General features: G+C 36.5%; 1 protein-coding gene across 3 annotated transcripts in view; it reads right to left on the bottom strand.

Moving 5' to 3' along the window:
* The window catches only part of LRP6 (LDL receptor related protein 6), a 181,722-nt gene that overhangs the window by 90,953 nt on the left and 69,615 nt on the right, over positions 1–21,154 (bottom strand). For all 3 annotated transcript variants that reach the window (XR_009265896.1, XM_058743646.1, XM_058743645.1), the window contains exon 3: positions 16,222–16,419. Coding sequence is in view for 2 of the 3 variants with exons in the window: in XM_058743646.1 (XP_058599629.1) it covers positions 16,222–16,419 (198 nt within the window). In the remaining variant the exon portion in view is untranslated. The remainder of the gene's footprint in view (positions 1–16,221; positions 16,420–21,154) is intronic.

Here is a 21,154-nt window from a genome sequence, read left to right as displayed (position 1 = left end):
ACAATCTATTCTACATTTCTGAATCCATCTCAAATGAGCGGCACTTTCATCTAACTAGCCATTCAAAGCAGAAACAGGAGTCATCATAGACATCTTCAGAGAGCAACAGGTAGTTTATCAGGACTGGGCACAGTGTACAAGAGAGGAAATGGTGAGAACATTTGTCTAAAATGAGAGAAAGGAATTATATGGTTTAAGTCACAATGAAAAGAGTTTGTGCTTCACCTGAGAATAATGATGATTTACTGGGAGATTTAAGGAAGAGGACTAATTATAACTAATCTTCAAACCATTTTCTATACAACCATCAAATTGGGACTTCTAAAAGATAAATCCAGCTAGGTCAATCTGCTATTTGAAAATCTCCAAAGACTCCTACTACTTTTCAGGATAAAATCCAAATGCCTTATCTTAGAATGAATACTAGGCCCTACATGATCTGGCTCCTATCCATCCTCCTAGACTTGCCTCCAACCATTCCCCCACATTTCCTACTGCTGCTGAATAACACTGACAAAACAAAGTGTTCTTTAAAAACCTTAATTTAAAAACCTGACTCTAGGGGCGCCTGGGTCGGTTAGGTGTCTTGACTCTTGATTTCTGGTCAGGTCATGATCTCACATCTCCTGAGATCCAGCCCTATGTTGGGCTCTGCACTCACAGCATGGAGCCTGCTTAGGATATTCTCTCTCTCTCCCTCCCTCTCTCTCTCTCTCTCTCCCTCTCCCTCTCCCTCCCGCTCTTCCTCTCTCTCTCCCCCTCCCTCCACCCCTTCCCCACTTGAGCTCTCTCTCAAAATAAAGGAATAACCTTTAAAAAACAAAACAAACAACAACAAAAACCCTGATTCTGGTCATTAGGAATTATTTTCCACAGAGAGGGCTTTTATTATTTCCCCAAGATTTTAAAGTTTATTATTTTTCTTCAGTGTCTGTCAAGGCAGGTTAAAATAACATATTTACACCCTTGATACATGCTTTAAAGTCAGTTAAATGCACCTGCTTCTGAACTGTATTCTGTTCCACTGATCTCTATCCTTAGATTTAATACATTATTTTAATTACTCTAGCTTTATGGTAAATCTTGAAATCAACTTGAAAAATGTCATACATTTTTTTAAATCTTAAAAAAATCTGTTGAACTATTTTTTTTTTTTTTTTTTTTTTTTTTTTTTTTTTTTTTTTTTTTGGGACAGAGAGAGACAGAGCATGAACGGGGGAGGGGCAGAGAGAGAGGGAGACACAGAATCGGAAACAGGCTCCAGGCTCCGAGCCATCAGCCCAGAGCCCGACGCGGGGCTCGAGCTCACGGACCGTGAGATCGTGACCTGGCTGAAGTCGGACGCTTAACCGACTGCGCCACCCAGGCGCCCCATCTGTTGAACTATTTTAATGGGTCCTGGGCATAACCATACAAATCTTAGATTCAATTTGTCATTTATTTAAAAAGTGTACGTGCACATGTACACGCATGCACATACACACACACACACACACACACACACACACACACACTGTCTCAAAAACTCTTAGAATTTTTGTTGAGACTGTACTGAATCTATAGACTAGTTAAGGGAGAAATGCCACCTTAACAATACAGGTGACCCTTGAAAAAGGCAGGGGGTTAGGGGCACTGACCCCTAACACAGTGGAAAATCAACAAATAACTTCTGTCTCCTCAAAAACTTAACTACCAATAGCCTACCGTTTGTTGATCAAAAGCATTACTGATAACATAAGCAGCCCACTGACACATGTTTTGTATATGTTTTATACACTATATTCTTACAATAAAGCTAGAGAATGCTACTCAGAAAATATACATTTATTGTACTGTATTTATAAAAAATCTGCATACAAGTGGACCTGTGTAGCTCAAACTGATGTTGTTCAAGAGTCAACTGGATATTGATAATTTTTTTCTTAAAAACTAAATATTGCAATCTTCCCAAAGATAAATATTGCAGTCTTCTCACTGTTGCAACTGGAAATGAAAGAACTATGCGTTTTATATTTCACAACACATGTAACAGTAGGTAGTAAGAGCGCCTGGGTAGCTCAGTCAGTTAAGCATCTAACTTCAGTTCAGGTCATGATCTCACCATTGGCGAGTTCGAGCCCCATGTCAGGCTCTGTGCCGACAGCTCAGAGCCTGAAGCCTGCTTCGGATTCTGTGTCTCCCTCTCTCTCTGTCCCACCCCCGCTTGCCCTCTGTCTCTCAAAAATGAATAAACATAAAAAAATAAAATAAAAACAGTCTTACAGGTAATGTACTTTCTGCAGAGATAGTGCTTAGGAGGCATTATTAATGTATTTTAGGAAATGCATATGAGAGCTTTTGAGTTATCTATGTCCAAAAATAACTGATATACTTAAAACTATATTCCACAGCTTATATGAAGACTGCTTGAAATGAGATATACAAATATAGAATAACTAAGTGTATGCTATAAATCCCTGTTGTTTATTTTCTGTTAAGGAAGAGAAGCAATTAAGAATCTTTGAAGCTCATCATGGAAACTGCACTGCTCGTGTGGGTTTCCAGATCTGGAATCAACAATTATGTAGCTTTTCCCAGAACTGAATGGTAAGACTGTTTTTTACTTTTGTGTGAGATTTCTTTGTAGAATGTAATAGATCTAAGGTTATTATTCTCAACTGATAATCAATTAGCTTACTCCTTCTAAGACCAAAGTGCAATCCTTCAAGTGTTTGGATGGCTTTCTGACAAATGCACTGATGTTCGTCTCAAAAGGAACTCAGTGTGGAAGTTTAAGGAAAGATCCATTATCAGTAGAAGGGTGGCTAAAAAGTTCACGCCTTGCTAATGACTAATTCAAAGAAACATTTTCATAAAGAATACCACACAATTATTATTCTATAATAAATAATATCCACTGATACACTTTTACTGAACACCTAGTAAGTACTGGCTACTGTGGTCTGCTACATACTCTTATCAAAAGCAAATGATGATTAAAGGACGACCATTTAAGGGATGTAGAGTTTACGCCTTTCCTGGGTACTCCAAGGCCTATCTTTAGTTTAACTTCCAGAAGATTTCTATCTTGAATAACATTAGCTTACTCATTTGTAGAATTACCTCTACTGAATTATGTCCCCAATTTTAAACAGAGACCACCATGGGAAAGTAATATAAAATTAACATACACAAAAAATTGCAACTTTTTAATACACCACATCTCTTAGTGACTCCATGTGAAAATTTTCCTCTCAAATTTAATCTGATGAAAACATTCTCTTGCAAAGAACTCATAGGCTTCCCCCTTTCCAATATTGTGTACTGGTAATGAACTTTATCTGATGAGAAGCTTAAAGATAACTTGTTTTTAACCTTTTTATTATATTATAACACTGATACAGAAAAAACTACAGAAAATAAATGAATAATTTAATGTGTTATTATATGGTAAACACCCCATAACCTTCACCCAAATCAGGAAAGAAATTTGTCAACCACCTCAGAAGGTTCTTCATGGACCCTGTACCAACCCTTCCTTCTCCTCAAAAGTAACCATTAATCTGAGTTTACAGTAATCACCTCCTTACTTTTCTTTATAGTTTTATTAGCTAAGTGTGCATCCACAAAAAAAGTCTAGCCTTTACCACCTTTTTTTTTTTTTTTTCATTTACTAAGTCTGTTAAGTCATATTTTTTTAGAGCAGCTTTCGGTTCACAGCAAAATTGAGGGGAAGATACAGAAAATTTTCCATATACCTCCTACCTCCACACATGCACAGTCTTCGTCATCATCATCATCCCCCACCAGACTGGTACTTTTGTTATATTTGATGAATCTACACTAATGTATCATAATCACCCGAAGTCCATAGCTTACATTAGGGTTCACTCTTGGATGCTGTCCATTCTACAGGCTTGGACAAATCCATGAAATGTATCCATCATTATAGTATCATACAGAATTATTTTCACTACCTAAAAATCCTGTGCGCAGCCTATTCATCCCTCAACCCCCTTTTTAGTCTCTTTTAATCTACAAGTTCCATCATCATTCTTCACAGTTTATCTGTTGACGGACCTGAGTTATATTTGACCTTTATGTCCAGATCCACTGATGCATACTCATAGAGCAGTTCAGTTATGTTTCTCTGTCCCTGTTTTTCCTGCATATTTCCTGCAAATTCAAAGTTTGGTCAGATGCATGTCAAACTGACACCTTTGGCAAAATGAAAGATGGTGTACTTTTCTTCCATCGGCAAATAACGTCTGTTTTTTTCTTGGTTATGATGTCAGCAGCCATTGACCTTCACTGCCTACATCCAATTTCACTGGAAATTATAAAATGCTGATATGCTGATTTTATCATTTATTTTTCATATATTAGTGGGAATAGCTTTCTCGTATCTACTATTCTGTCAACTACTGGTAGCTTCAGTTAGGAAAGGGAAAATAAATTGCTTGATTCTTTCCCTTTATCACCGTTAGAAGTAATGAATTGGTTCCCTGTCATCCTCTCAAACTGACCACTTCCCTTCTACAATGTCATCATGAACTCAAGGATTTAAACATACTTGATGAGTTTCTTTCCATCTTTGACCTGAGAGGCACTTCTTAAGTTACTTCTCCAGGCTTACTAAAATGACCCCAGTAGTCTGTAATAGACTCTTTGCTATCTGGTACGTCATATGTTCCAGCTTATCTTGTACATTTCTTGCCATAGACATAAAATCAACCATTTCACCTGAAATGTGTGAATTCTTTTAAGGTGGAACAGTTTTCTAAGGTTATAACATAGTTATTTTATGTTTTTTCTCCCTATTCCTCTTTAGCAGTCATAGTTAGGAAACATACGTACTTCTGTGTATGTATCTGTGTAACATAAAATACCTACTGAGCTCGTGCCAATACTTCCAATTAAAATGCAGAATTATCAGTTTTCCTTCCTTAACCTCTAAAATATTACATTTATTTCACTTCTTCCACACTGAAAATCCTGCTTATCCAAGGGCAAAAGAATTAATATATCCAATGATTACTCAATCCAAAATTAAACAATCTCAAAAAAAAAAAAAACCCTCAGAATTGAGCATTAATGCCAATACACCAATGTAGTTACTATGAAGAGTTCAACAGAATTTCTGCATATAGTACCCTCTATTCTTGCTTCATTTTTTATAGTGGCACTTTAGCTATCTTATCTAAAATGTAATTGCTACATACTATAACCCTCTCAATTTCAATCCTCCTTTAGTTTTCATACTACAAATAATTATATAATTAATGCTCTTCACCAAACCTTTTTTAAAAATATCTCACTCATCATTTTGGTTGTCTAAAGCTGAGGCACTGGCACATTTTCAGGAATGACTCAGGGAAACAGTATTTCTTGACTTCCTGCATGTTGGTAATAGTGTATCTATAGCTTTATAAGAGAAAGCCAGTTATGATTAAAAAAAAAAAACAACTGCCTCACATTTTCTTACTCGAGTATCTTGAAATTATTATTCTATTTAATCCTGACATGAAGTGAAACTGTGAGAGAAAGTCTGATGCTAATTCAATTCTCTTTTCCTTTTAAATTATGTTAGAGATTGAGAGAGTTGTTTTTTTTTTTTTTCTCTATAGAGTAATTTTACCAGAATGTCTTGGTGGTGTTTGCTTTGACTATTATTCTCAGGTACATAAGTGTTCTCTTTCGATCTGTAGTTTCAAATCTTGTTTTAACTTTGCCTGAATTATAGTTTTTCTTATGTGGTCTATTCCCTCGCTTTGGTTATCTTCCTAAAAGGGTCTTTTGTCTCTGTTGTTTCTTCTTTGACTACCTTCAATATTTGTCACTCTCTCACACCTTTTTAAAATTTTTACATTTCACTTTGGTCTTTAAATGTTTCTTCTTTTTCAACTCCTACTTAAAGATCTTTTCTGTTTATTCAGTCTTATGTCCCTTCTACTTTAGCTATCTTTCGTCAAATATCTTTCTTCACTTATAATTTTTAGTTCTGTCATCTCATTTCTGAATTTTCTCATTTTAATTTATTTTGATCTTTGACATGTGACATTGGTGTCTCAATCTGTGCATTTCTAAATGGAGGTTTGATCAGTACTATTGACATATCTTTCTGGGGGAGTTTTCTATGTAAGGACATTATTCTTTTTCTCATCCTTTTTCTTCAGCTTTATTGAGGTATAACTGACATAAAATTGAAAAACATTTAAAGTGTACATAGTGATACGACATACACATAAAGTGTAAAATGATTTTCCACACCTAGTTAATTATCACATCTCATGCATTTTTGGTTTTGTTTGTCTTTCTTTTTGTTGGAGAGGGGGAAACATTTAGCAAATTTCAATTATATAGTACAATGTTATCAACTAAAAAGACAATGTTACATATTAAATACTCAGAACTTACTCATCTTCAATCTGAAAGTTTATATACCTTTTTACAAAACCTCTTCCTATTTACCTCACTCCTCATTCCCTGGTAACCACTTTTCTTCTCTTTGTTTCTATGAAATTAACTTAAAAAAAAAAAAAAAAAGATTCCACGTACATCTGATACCATGCAGTATTTGTCATTCTCTACCTGGCTCATTTCACTAAGCCTAATGGCCTCAAGGTCCACCCATGTCATCACAAACAGCAGGATGTCCTTCCTTCTCGTGGCTGAATGATACTGTATTGAATGTATATATACCACCACCTTCTTTATTCATTCACTGACAGACATAAACATTTCCAATGTACTGGGTATTATGAATAATGCTACTATGAACATGGGAATGCAGATATCTCAAGACCCTATTTTGATTTCCTTTGGACACACACCCCAAAGTGAGAATCCTGGATCACATGGTAATAATATTTTTAATTTTCTGAGGGGCCTCCATGCTGGCTGCACCAATATACAATCCCATCAACAGCGCAAAAGGGTTCCCTTTTCTTGACATTCCTGCCAACACTTATCTCAACTTTTTGATGGTAGAAATTCTAGTAAGCATGAGGTGATAACTAACTGTAGTTTTAATTTGCATTTCCCTGATTAGTTATGTTGAGCACCTTTTCACATGCCTGATGGCCATCTGCAAGTCCTCCTTGGAAAAATTAAGTTCCTTTGCCCTTTTTTTTTTTTTTAAGGTAGGCTTCATGTGACTCAGGGAGCCAATGCAGGGTGTGAACTCAGGACCCTGAGATCAAGATGTGAGCTGAGACCAAAAGTCAGATGCTTAACCGACTGAGCCACCCAAGTGCCCCATCTGTCCATTTCTTAATGAGATTTTTTACGATTCGGTTATGTATGTTTTTTATACATTCTGGATGTTAGCAACCTATCAAACATAAAATTTACAAATACTTTATCCCATTCTGCATGCTGCCTTTCATTTTGTTGATGGTTTCCTTTATTGTGCAGCTTTTTAGTTTGATGCAGTGCTACTTATTTTTGCTTTCATTATCTTGCTTCTGTTGACAAAACCAAAAAATCACTATCAATATTCATGTCAAGGAGCTTACCCCATGTTTTCTTCTAGGCATTTTATGGTTTCAGGTTTTAAATGTATGTCTTTAACCCATTTTGAGTTGATTTTTGTGCATAGTATAAAATACGGTCCAGTTTTATTGTTTTTTTTTTTTTTAGTTTATTTATTTTTTCGAGAAAGAACATGAGCACAAGTGGAGGAGGAGAGAGAGAAAGTGAGGGAAAGAGAGAGAATCCCAAGCAAGCTCTGCAATGATAGCACGGCTCGAACTCATGAACCGTGAGATCATGATCTGAGCTTAACCAACTGAACGACCCAGGCACCCCATCCAGTTTTATTCTTTTGTGCATCTGCTCAATTTTGCCAACATCATTATATGGACAAGACTATCCTTTCACTACGGTACATTCTTAGCTCTTTTGTCATAAATTAATTGATCATATATGCACTGGTTTATTTCTGGGCTCTCTAATCTGTTCCACTGATCTAGGTGCCTGTTTTTTTGCCACCACTATACTGTTTTCATTACTGTAGCTTTGGAATATAGTCTGAAATAAGGGAGCATGATGCCTCTAAGCTTTGTTCTTCATTCCCAAAACTGCATTGGTTATTAGGGGGCTTTTGTGGTGTCATCAAATGTTTATTCCATTTCTGTGAAAAATTTCACTGGAATTTTGATAGGAATTACACTGATTCTGGAGGTGGCTTTGGGTACTATGGCCATTTTAACAAACGAATTCTTCCAACCCATAAGAAAGGATCATCTTTACATTTATTTTTGTCTTTTTCAATTTCTTTCATCAGCATCTTATAGTATTCAAGGTACAGATCTTTCACTTCCTTGTTTAAATCTCTTACTGTGTGTTATATACATATATTTTTCATGCTATAGTAAATACAATTGTCTTCTTAGTTTCTCTTTCTGATAGGACTAGCATATAGAAATGCAACTGATTTTTGTATATTGATCTTGTATATTGCACCTTTACCGAATTTATTCATTCTAATAGTTTTTTGGTGGTTTTTAGGATTATCTATATATAACATCAGGTCTTATGCAAATAGAGACAATTTTACTTAATCCTTTCTTTTAAGGATGCTCTTTATTTCTTTTTCTTGCCTAACTGCACTGGCTAGGACCACCAGTACTAGGTTGAATAACAGCAACAGTGAGCACCCTTATCCTGTTTTCAGCTTCTCACTTTTTGAGTATAGTATTAGCTATGGGTTTATCATATATAGCCTTTATCATGTTAAGGTATGTTCCCTATATCCTCATTTTGTTGAGATTTAATCATGAATATTTAATTTTGCCACTGGAATATATACCACTTGATTACGATCTTTTTAATGTACTGTTGAATTTGGTTTGCTAGTATTTTGTTAAGAATTTATGCATTTAAAAAAAGGATTTATGCATCTATATTCATTTGGAATATTGGATGGTAATTTTTCTTTCTTGTAGGTCCCTTGTCTGATTTTAATATCAAGGTAATATAATAGCTATAAAATGGGAACGTACTCCCCCCCCCCCCTTCTATTCTGTAGAAGATTTTAAGAAGGGTTGGTATTAATTCTTCCTCAAGGGTGTGGTAGAGTTTACCAGTGAAGCAGTCTGGTCCTAGACTTTTGTTTTTTGAGAGGCTTTTGATTGCTAATTCAATCTCCTTGTAAGTATCGGATCCATTCAGATTTTCTATTTCTTCATGATTCAGGGTTTATTATTACTATTTTTTAAATGTTTATTCATTTCTGAGAGCTGTGACAACAGAGCCTGACACGGGGCTTGAACTCACGAACCCTGAGATCATGACCTGAGCCGACTGAGCCACCCAGGCACCCCTTAGCCACCCAGGCACCCCTTTCATGATTCAGTCTTGACAGACTGTATGTTTCTAGGAATTTTCCATTTCTTCTAGGTTGCTCAATTTGTTTGGTGTATACTTGTTCATAGTAGTCTCCTCTGATCCTTTGTATTTGTGTGGTATCAGTTGTAATGTCTACTCTCTCACTTCTGATTTTACTTCAGTCTTCTTTTTTCTTGTTAAGCCTAGCTAAAGGTTTGTCTATTTTGTTCCTCTCTTCAAAAAGAGCTCTTAATTTAATTAGATAGATCTTTTCTATTGCCTTTATTGTCTCTATTTCATGAATTTCCACTCTAATTCTTTGGTATTTCCTTCATTCCAGAAACTCTGGGCTTAGTTTGTTCTCTTTATCTAGTTCTTTGAAGAATAAATTTAGATTGAGCTTTCGTTCCTTCCTATAGGCAATTATCCCTATGAACTTCCCTCTTAAAACTGCTTTTGTTGTATCTCTTAAGTTTTGAGAGATGTTGCATTTGGATTTTTATTGGTCTCAGATACTTTTGATTTCTCCTTTGATTTCTTCCTTAACCCAGAGATTTTTCAGGAATATCTTGTTTCACCACAACATATCAGTAAATTTTCTAATTTTCTTTTTTTTTAATTGAGGAATAATTGACACACTTTATATTAGTTTCAGGTATGATATAAGCATTCAATATCTGTATATATTTCAAAATGATCACCACAATAAGTCTAGTTAATATCCATCACCATACATAGTTACAAAACATTCTTCTTGTAATAAGAACATTTAAGATTTTTTTTTTTAATATGAAATTTATTGTCAAATTGGTTTCCATACAAGAACATTTAAGATTTACTCTTGGGCACCTGGGTGGCTCAGCTGGTTAAGAATCCAACTCCTGATTTCAGCTCAGGTCATGATCTTACAATTTGTGAGATCGAGCCCCACGCTGGGGCAGAGCCCGCTTGGGATTCTCTCTCTCCCTCTCTCTGCCCTTCCCCTGCTCTCTCTCTCAAAATAAGTAAATAAACATTAAAAAAAAAAGATTTACTCTTAATAACTTTAAAGTATGCAATACAGTACCATTAACTATAGTCACCATGATGTACATTACATCCCCCTGACTTACTTACTTTATAACTAAAGTCTGTACCTTTTTCTTTTGACTCCCTTCATCCATTTTGCCCATGCCCCATCCCCTGTCTCTGGCAACCACCAATCTGTTCTCTGTATCTATGAGCTTGGTTTTGTTTTTTAGATTCTATACATAAGTGAGTTCATATAGTATTTGTCTTTCTCTAACTTCTTTCACATAGCATAATGAATGCCCTTAAGTTCCATCCATGTTCACTCTAATGGTAAGATTTCACTCTCCTTAAAACTGAGTAATATTCTTTTTTGGAATTTACCTCATTTTCTTCATCCATCAAAGGCCACTGAGGTTATTTCCATATCTTGGCTATTATAAATAACGCTTTAATGAACATGGGGTTGTATAAATATTTTTAAGCTAGTATTTCTATTTTCTTCAGATAAATACTCAGAAGTATAATTGCTGGATCACATGGTAGTTCTATTTTTAATTTCTTGACGAACTTTAATACTGTTTTCCACAGTGGCTGTCCCAGTTTACATTCCCACCAACGGGGCACAAGAGTTTCCTTTTCTCCACATCCTCGCCAACACTTGTATTTCTTGTCTTTTTCATAACAGCCATTCTAATAGGTATGAGATGATAATTCTCCAGTTTTCTTCTTGTAACTGATTTCTAGTTTCATACCACTGTAGTCAGCAAAATGCCTGATATGATTTTAACCTTCTTAAATTTATTAACACTTGTCTGTGGACTAACATAAGATCTATTTTGGAGAATGTTCCATATGCACTTGAGAAAAATGTGTGTTCTGGTGCTACTGGATGGAATGTTTCTAAATGTCTCTTAAGTCCACCTGGTCTCACAGGTAATTTTAGTCCTGTTGATTTTCTGCCTCAATGACCTTTAAAGCTAAAGTGAGTCTCTTGTAGGCAGAATATAGTGAGTCTTGTGTTTTTATCCATTCAGCCACTCTATGAGTTTTCATTAAAGAATTTAGTCCATTTCTATATAAAGTAATAACTGATAGGCATGGACTTAATATTGCCATTTAGTTCATTGTTTTCTGGCTGTTTGGTATTTCATTTGTTCTTTTCTTGCTCTCTTTGTGATTTGATATTCTATAGTGGTATGCTTAGATTCCTACTAATCTTTTCTGTGTATACAATAGATTTTTGCTGTTGGCTACCAGGAAACTTATGTAGGACATCTATCCCAGCAGGGCTCAGCACAGAGGAAATAGTCAGAATCCCCCATGTCCCAATCTCTCCCTATAGGAAGTCTATTTCCCCGAAAGAAACCTGAAGTAAGGTTTCTAATTTAGCAGATATCCAGGGGCTGACAACAATCATCCCAGGAGACCAGGGAGTTCTACAGACACCACCTCCACCTTTTCTCTCTAGCCCAATCCAAATCTCCAGTATCTCCACACAATCAGCTTACAGACACATCTGAAGCCCCAGCTTTTACAGATGCCACCCAAGAGATGGGACTCTGGATCACCTGTCTCTGAAAACTAATGGGGTTTACATTTATAAGTTGCACAGGGCTGTAGCAATGTAGTAGTTCTTAATGGGTATATATACCTGTGTACCCAGGCTGTATATCTGGGTCCAATGCTGTGGAAACAGGCAAAAATGTCCATCTCTAAGTCTCTCCCTGTAAGGCCCCTAACTATATACTTTCCCAGTTATTTCCTGGGTGATCTAGCTTCCAATCAGCCTGCAGGTGCTGATTGTGATCCTTCCCTTTGGAACACCTGATAAATCTGGGCACACTCTCAACTACTGGGAGCCACTAAGATTAAAGAAGTCAGTTTGGGGGGTGTCTGGGTGGCTCAGTTGGTTAAACATCCAACTCTTAATCTGGGCTCAGGTCATGATCTTGCAGTTCGTGAATTCAAGCCCCACATCAGGGTCTGTGCTGATGGTGTGGACCCTGCTTGGGATTCTGTCTCTCCTTCTCTCTGTCCCTCCACCACTTGTGTTCTCATTCTCTCTCTCTGTCTGTCTCTCTCTCTCAAAATAAATAAATAAACAACAAAATTAAAAAAAAAAAAAAGAAGAAGAAGAAGAAGAAGGCACTTTGGGCAATCACCCAAGTATGAGAGACAACCAAGAATTCACATCAGGCTGGTTGATAAGGTTGATGTCCTACAGAATACCAGTCCATCAAGACTAGGAGGGGTGGTGTTTTGGGTTTTTTTTAAAAATTTTTTTAACGTTTATTTATTTTTGAGAGACAGAGAACAAACAGGGGAGGAACAGAGAGAGACACACAGAATCTGAAGCAGGCTCCAGGCTCTGAGCTGTCAGCACAGAGCCTGACGCGGGGCTCGAACCCACGAACTGTGAGATCATGACCCTAGCTGAAGTCAGTTGCTCAACCGACTGAGCCACCCAGGCACCCCGTTTTTTTTTTTTTTTTTAATCTAACGTGTAGAAACCAACACAGAGTTGGGGCGCCTGGGTGGCTCAGTCGGTTAAGCGTCTGACTTCAGCTCAGGTCACGATCTCACAGTCCGTGAGTTCGAGCCCCATGTCGGGCTCTGGGCTGATGGCTCAGAGCCTGGAGCCTGCTTCCGATTCTGTGTCTCCCTCTCTCTCTGCCCCTGCCCCGTTCATGCTCTGTCTCAAAAATAAATAAAACATTAAAAAAAATTAAAAAAAAAAAAAAGAAAGAAACCAACACAGAGTAAAGAAAAATGAACAAACAGAAGAATATGTTCCAAACAAAAGAGCAAGAAAAAACTCCAGAAACAGACCTTAGTGAAACAAAGGTAAGTGATTTACTTGATAAAGAGTTCAAAATAACAGTCATAAACATGTTCACCAAGGTCAGAACAATGCATGAATAAAGTGAGAATTTTAACAAAGAGAGAAAATGTAGGAAAGCACCAATAAAAATTACAGAGCAAAGAATACAATAACTGAACTGAAAAATTTGAGAGAAGAGTTCAACAGCAGACTAGATCAAGCAGAAGAAAATATCAGCAAATTCAAAGACAGGGCAGTAGAATTCATCCAAAGAAACAGAAAGAAAAAACAATAAAAGTGAAGACAGTTTAAGGGACTTCTTTAAATTTACTTTTTTTTATTTTGAGAGAGAGAGCACACACAGGGGAGAGGAAGAGAGACTCCCAAGCAGGTTCCATGCTGTCAACACAGAGCCCAACACAGGGCTCAATCCCACAAACCATGAGATCACGACCTGAGCCGACATCAAGTGTCAGACGTTTAGTCGACTAAGTCACCCAAGTGTCCCAGATAGTTTATGGGAATTTTAGGAGATCAGCAAGTAGACCACTACTCACATGATAATGGCCCCAGAAGGAGAGGATGAAGACAAAGGGTCAGGAAGTTTACTGAGAGAAAATGCCTGAAAACTGCCCTAACCTGGGGAAAGAAACAGACATCCAGATACAAGAAGCCCAGAAAGTTTCAAAAAAGATGAATCCAAAAAAACCTACTCCAAGATATATTTTAATTAAATTGTCAAATGTTAAAGACACAAAGAGTATCTTAAAAACAACAGGAGAAAAAGAACTTGTTTCACACAAGGGAATCCTTGTAAGACCATCAGCATATTTTTCAGCAGAAACTTTGGAAGCCAGGAGAGGATGGCAAAATATATTAAAAGTGCTGAGAAGCGGGGGAACTGCCAACCAAGAATACTCTACCTGGCAAAGCTGTCTGAATGGAAGGAGAAATAAAGAATTTTCTAGAAAAGGAAAAGCAGAAGGAGTTTATCACCACTAGATCAGCCTTACAAGAAATGTTAAGAGGACTTCCTCCAAGCTGAAACAAAAAGAGCGCTAATTAGTAACAAGAAAACATGCAAGTATAAATCTCATTGGTAAAAAGGTAAGTATATGGTTTAATTCAGAATTCTCTAATTTTGTAATATTGGTGGGTAAATCACTTATAAATCTAGTATGAAGGTTAAAAAATAAAAGTAGTACAAGTAACTATAATGTGTTAATGGATACATAAGGTAAAAAGATGCAAATTGTTACAGAAACATTAAATGTGGGAGGGAGAGTAAAACCTATAAAGCTAAGATGCATTCAAAGCTGTTATTAGCTTAAAATACTGTTATAAATGTCAGATATTCTTTATAATAATTTTAAATGGGATTTTATCTTGATATTATTGTGTTTCTCATGTTAATGGAAAATTAGTTTTCCTGAATTTTTAGAAGATGGCGTTCATGGGGCGCCTGGGTGGCGCAGTCGGTTAAGCGTCCGACTTCAGCCAGGTCACGATCTCGCGGTCCGTGAGTTCGAGCCCCGCGTCAGGCTCTGGGCTGATGGCTCGGAGCCTGGAGCCTGCTTCCGATTCTGTGTCTCCCTCTCTCTCTGCCCCTCCCCCGTTCATGCTCTGTCTCTCTCTGTCCCAAAAATAAGTAAAAAACGTTGAAAAAAAAAAATTAAAAAAAAAAAAAAAAAAAAGAAGATGGCGTTCAAGGTAGTTTTTCCAGTTTTATAGAACTGACTCTTCTATTGTTTTCCTGTAATGTTAAACAATATGGCAGCTTCCTTTCTGAGACCTCCCAGCTGTTCCTCTGCCAATTCTTATCTGAACTTTCTCTTTTCTTCCTCTTCTGACCCTCTAACTTTCCCTAATCTGCTCATTTGATGCTACTATTGTATTTTGTTTCCACTCAGTGCGCTACATCCTGTACTGGTAGAGAACTCTAGAAGTTCTGTTTCAAGAATTCTCAGGAGCCAGACTGCTCTATCCTCTTCTGTCTTTACCATGAACACACTGTATTTGGCTGATACTGGAGTGGGCAACTCCCGCCACTGTCTCATTTCAGCTGCTGCTCTTAATATAGTCCAGCAAATTGTCTACTAAATAGTTGAAGCTATTTTGGAGGTCTTCTGTTTTCAAGTTCTATGCAATACCCCATTCAACTTTCTCTTGTGGCTGCTAGTGGTCTGCTCTTACCTGCTTTGATTTCTGGATGCCTGAGGTTAGTTTTATGGTACGCTTCTGAGTTTGCTATCTAGTTTCATTAGTTTTTGTACGAATATTCTGAGAAAGTCAAAAAAACTATGACATGACCAGATTTACTTCCTAGCATCTCTCTCAAAGAGAAATTTGAAGTACAAACAAAGCAATTATGTTTTTATATTCATCACATACTTCTTACTTTCCTTCATTTATTTCCAATTGTTTTTAAACCATCTTGTTATAAGTCGTTTCATTCTTTTTTAAAACAAGGCAAGAAAATACTCCAACTCCATAGTTACAAAAACTTTACTTTAATAAATTATTTAAATCTTTCATGATTTTCAATACTTCTAAATGCTTCCTGATTCATGGTTCAGATAACTTACAAATGTTTACACTTGGAAAAATTCCTTCAACTATCTAAGGTTCTCTGTTTCTGTTGAGAATGAGACCACTAGAAAACAAAATAATCATTCAAACACAAGAACATAAATAGAAAGTGTCAGTAAAATTCTGAACATGATCTGACAAGAAATTCCATGTTTGTGTATTATAACTAAATTAGCTCAGAGTGAAAGAAAGAAAGAAAGAAAGAAAGAAAGAAAGAAAGAAAGAAAGAAAGAAAGAAAGAAAGAAAGAAAGAAAAAAGAAAAGAAAAAAAATACAGTCTATAAGTTCTAAGTCCTATCAAGATAGATGAAATGTAGTTACCTTTTGTCAAGAGCAAACTAAAAGAGCAAAGAAGACTTCCTCTTTGACACTTGGCCAAAAATACATAAATTTATTCATAATAAAATTAGGCCTTTATAATTCACTTATGATATCAAAACACCATGATGTTTACTTAAAGCTTAAAAATAAACTTAATAAGGCAATCTTACCGATTTGTTCCATCCAGATTTGATTTGTGGATGAAATTGAGTTTTGCATCTGCCCAATAAAGCTTCTGTTCCTCATAATCCAAAGTCAGTCCATTTGGCCAGTAAATTTCAGTGTTTATTATAATGAAGCGACTTGAACCATCCATTCCAGCACGTTCTATCTTTGGTACTTCTCCCCAGTCTGTCCAGTACATGAACCTAAAAACCATATACACAAACCCATGACATAAGCAAGGTAATACCCAAATAATTTTTAACTATCACTATTAGATAAAGAAAGCTCCCTCAAGAACACTAAAACTAAAACCCCTGGGTATTATCAAAATTTTAACAATTTACCTTTTTGTCACCACCATGGTAATAACTGATTCAGATAAGCACCATCAAGCATCCAAAAACTGTGATCAAAGTTTACTAAGAAAAAGGGTATTCACACTCTCAATGTATCTCCCCACAGGTTACTTATTGATGACAAAGGGGAAAATAGTAACTTTAGAGAAAATAAACTTGGTGGATACTACCTTAACCACATCACCTAAGTTAACATCATCAATGAGAGAGAACAAACTGGTGTCACATATGTGATGCACTGGAAAGGATATGCTATCTTTCATGCAGATTCTCTTGAATAGTATCTGCCAAAAAATGCATAACCTGAACACAATTATGAAAAAGTGGAGAAAATTGAGAAACTTCTAGAAAACAAATGGCCTTTGAAAATATCAATGTCATGAAAGTCAAAGAAAGGCTGAGAAACTAATCTAGATTAGATTAGAGCAGAATAAATCTAATCTACATTAGAACAGAATAAAGAGACATGGTAACTACATAAAGGGCATGGTTCTAGACCGAGCAGCTGGGGAAAATGCTATGAAAACATTATTAGGAAACCTGGGAAAATCTAAGGGACTATCAAATTACCTAACAGAAATGTACTGATGTTAATTTCCTAAATACGATCCTTGTACTGTGGTTAGAGTATATAGGAGTTCATTGTACCATTTTTGCTTCTATTCTACAAGTTTGAAGCTTTTTCCAAAATTAAAAAAAAAAAAAACAGAAATCTATTATTAATAGTCTCATTTCGGGGGGGGGAGAAAATTTTCCTTGTTAAAGGTAAAATTCTTGGGGCGCCTGGGTGGCGCAGTCGGTTAAGCGTCCGACTTCAGCCAGGTCACGATCTCGCGGTCCGTGAGTTCGAGCCCCGCGTCAGGCTCTGGGCTGATGGCTCGGAGCCTGGAGCCTGTTTCCGATTCTGTGTCTCCCTCTCTCTCTGCCCCTCCCCCGTTCATGCTCTGTCTCTCTCTGTCCCAAAAATAAATAAAAAATGTTGAAAAAAAAATTAAAAAAAAAAAAAAAAAAAGGTAAAATTCTTAATGTGTTATATTTCAATTAAAAGCATATTTTTTTAAGTTAATGAAGGTGCTCTGAATTAGATATGAGATACCCAAATAAACATGTTCAAACACAATAGAAATTCAGGCATAAATTTTACTCAAAAATAATGTTGGAATGGTAATACTAAAATTATTCCACTTGTACAAATAGGTATTTCATATAAACTGTTTACTCAGGGGAATTAGGGGAAGAGAATATCAGGTAGCTAGATACAAGATATTGTGCTGATGGTTTTACATACATTATCTCACTTAGGCCTTATAGTAGTGTTATGAAATATATTTGTCCATCACTGTATTTCAGACAACTCAGAAGAGTTAGCATATTACTTAAAGTCACACAGCTAATAAATGCAGAACAGAAATTGAAACCTACATCCCCCAGATTGCAAAGCCAACACTTATGCCTTTGATTTGTAAGGAATAGAGAAGGCAGTGTCCCCTAAAATGAGGATAATGATTGGATATTGTCCAGAATGAGGAGAATGATCAGATTCATACAAGATAAAACTACACAAAAAAAGCAAGCCAGACAATTTTAGACCATCTTAAAATTTTCTGGGTTTTATTCTAAGAGCAAATAACAACACCTGAAGACTTAAGATTGAAAGTGATATGACTGGCTTTGTGAGGTTTGGAGGAGTGGAGCAGCCAAGAAGGAGGAGAGTGGCTGCAGTATAGAAAAAGACTGCAGGAAAACAAGAAAAAAAACGAATACAAAGAGGCCAGAGCTCCCAAAATGGCTCTGTGAGAAACTCAGCAAATCCTCTCCTCTAAAACCAAAAAAGAAAAGAAAAAAAAGGACAGTCAAAAGTAATTAGAGTCTGTGAAAACTGACCAAAGGATAAACAACAAAATGAGAAGCATTTATTCAGGAATATCTACTAAATCTCAGGAGGAAGTGTGACATTTCAGCCAGAAGTTATGTGCACCCCATTCACCCTGCTAAGTGTGTGGCACACCTTAGAAGACACGGCAGACCTTAAAACTTGGCAGCTACCTGGCCCTGCAAGAGAATGCTGACTTTATTTGAAGCAAGTAATGGAAAAACCTATGCCCAGGAATGTTGTTAAAAACAAGAGTGCTCTCCATGGCAAACAATCAGAGAGGGCTATTATCCCAAGCAATACTGGTCCAAAAATATAAATGTAATGTAGGTAAATTTTACTTTAATTTTTTTAATGGATGCAAGACTTTACTAGATACAGGAATGCTCAATATCATCAATCATCAGGGAAATGCAAATTAAACCATAGTAAGATATCACTCCACGCCCACTAAAATGGCTAACACTTAAAAGACTAACAATACTAGGGCACCTGGATGGCTCAACTGGTTGAGTGTCCGACTCTTGATTTTGGCTCAGGTCATGATCTGAGAGTTGTGGGATCAGGTTACTCAGTGTGGAGCCCACCTGAGATTCTCTCTCTCTCTCTGCCCCTCTCCCTCATTTGCGCTCTCTCTATATATAAAATAACATAAATAATTAAAAAAATTAAAGACTAACAATACTAAGTGTTGGTAACAATGGAGCAAGTGGAACTCTCATACACCACTAGTATAATCACTTTGGAAAACACTTTGTCAGTTTCTTATAAAGTTAAATATACATCTAACTCTATGAACCAGCAACTCTACCTTTAGGTATTTATCCAAGAGAAATAAAAACATATCCACAAATAACCCAGTTAAGAAATGGACAGACAACATGAATAGAGACACTCTTCCAAAGAAGACATCCAGATAGCTACCAGACACATGAAAAAATGCTCAAGGATATACACTCAAGGATATACAAATCAAAACCACAATGAGATACCACCTCACATCTGTCAGAATGGCTAAAATTAACAACACAAGAAACAACAGGTGTTGGGGAGAATGCAGAGAAAGGGGAACCCTCTGACACTATTGGTGGGAATGCAAACTGATGGAGCCACTCTGGAGAATAGTATAGAGGTTTCTCGAGAAACTAAAAATAGAACTACCCAACAATCCAGCAACTGCACTATTAGGTGTTTACCCAAAGGATACAAAAATACTGATTCAAAGGGATACATGCAACCCCAAGTTTATAGCAGCATTATCAACAATAGCCAAACTATAGAGAGCGCCCAATTTCCATCAACTGATGAACAGATAAAGATGTGGCGTGCGCGCGCGCGCGCGCACACACACACACACACACACACACACACTGGAATATTACTCAGCCATCAAAAAGAATGAAATCTTGCCAATTGCAATGATGTGGATGGAGCTAGAAAATATTATGCTAAGTGAAATAAGTCATTCAGAGAAAGACAAATACTATATGATTTCACTGATATGTAGAATTTAAGAAACAAAACAGACGAACATATGGGAAGGCGGGAGGAGAAAAGAGAGGGAAACAAACCACAAAAGACTCTTAACGACAGAGGCCAAACTGAGGGTTACTGGAGGGGAGGTGAATGGGGGATGGGCTAAATGGGTGATGGACATTAAGAAGGGCACATGTTGGGATGAGCACTGGGTGTTGTATGTAAGTGATGAGTCACTGAATTCTACTCCTGAAACCAATGTGCACTGTATGTTAACTAACTAAAATATAAATTTAAAGAAAAAAAAGGGAAAAAAACCACATCTACACAACAATTGTACATGCTAGTTCACAGAAACGTTACTCATAATAGCTAAAATCTAGAAACAACACAAATATCCATTACTAGGATGATATAAAATTCTGGTATATTCATGCAATGAAATACTACTTAGCAATACAAAAAAAACCACATTCATTCAAAAAAAGGATGAATTTTTAAATTTAGGATGAACAAAAGAAGCCAGACACAAAAGAGTACCTACTTCATGACTCTATTCTATGAAGTTCCAGATTCGCAAAACCAATCTACAGTGATAGAAATCAGTAATTACTAGGTAGAAGCAGAGATTGACTTGAAAGGGGCTCAGGCAGCTTTCTGGAGTGATGTGATGAAAAACTTAGGGGGAGGAAAGGTAAGCATATACATTTATCAAAACATCAAGCTACAAATGTAAAAATATGTGTATTTCTGCATATAAATTATATCTCAATAAAGCTGCTTAAAGTACAAATACGATGGGGCCTCTGGGTGGCGCAGTCAGTTGAGCCAGGTCATGATCTCACAGTTGGTGAGTTCCAGCCCCACAGAAGGAGACTCTGTGTCCCCTTCTCTCTCTACCCCTCCCCAACTTGTGCTCTGTCTCTGTGTGTGTCTCTCTCTCAAAGATAAACATTAAAAAAAAGAAAAAAATGTTAAAACTAATTCAAAAGTACCTTTTCTATAGAAGCCTTTCCTAGTTTGCCCAGAGTTACTCCCTCCTAGGTGCTCCCTCAGTATATTTCACTGTGCTGTAGCACTTATCCTAGTTTGTATATAAACTATGAAGAATTTATATGGACTGATCATAAGTGATTTTGCACACTATCAAGATGTATATAGCAGTAAGTGGTGTTGTCTATTTTGTACAATAAAATTTAGACAGCTCTACAAATTGTTATTAACCTAAATAAG

Source organism: Neofelis nebulosa, chromosome 8 (assembly GCF_028018385.1).
Source record: "Neofelis nebulosa isolate mNeoNeb1 chromosome 8, mNeoNeb1.pri, whole genome shotgun sequence".
Lineage (NCBI taxonomy): Eukaryota > Metazoa > Chordata > Mammalia > Carnivora > Felidae > Neofelis > Neofelis nebulosa.
The sequence above is the reverse complement of the archived record's forward strand: the minus strand, read 5'-3'. Positions and strand labels throughout refer to the sequence as shown.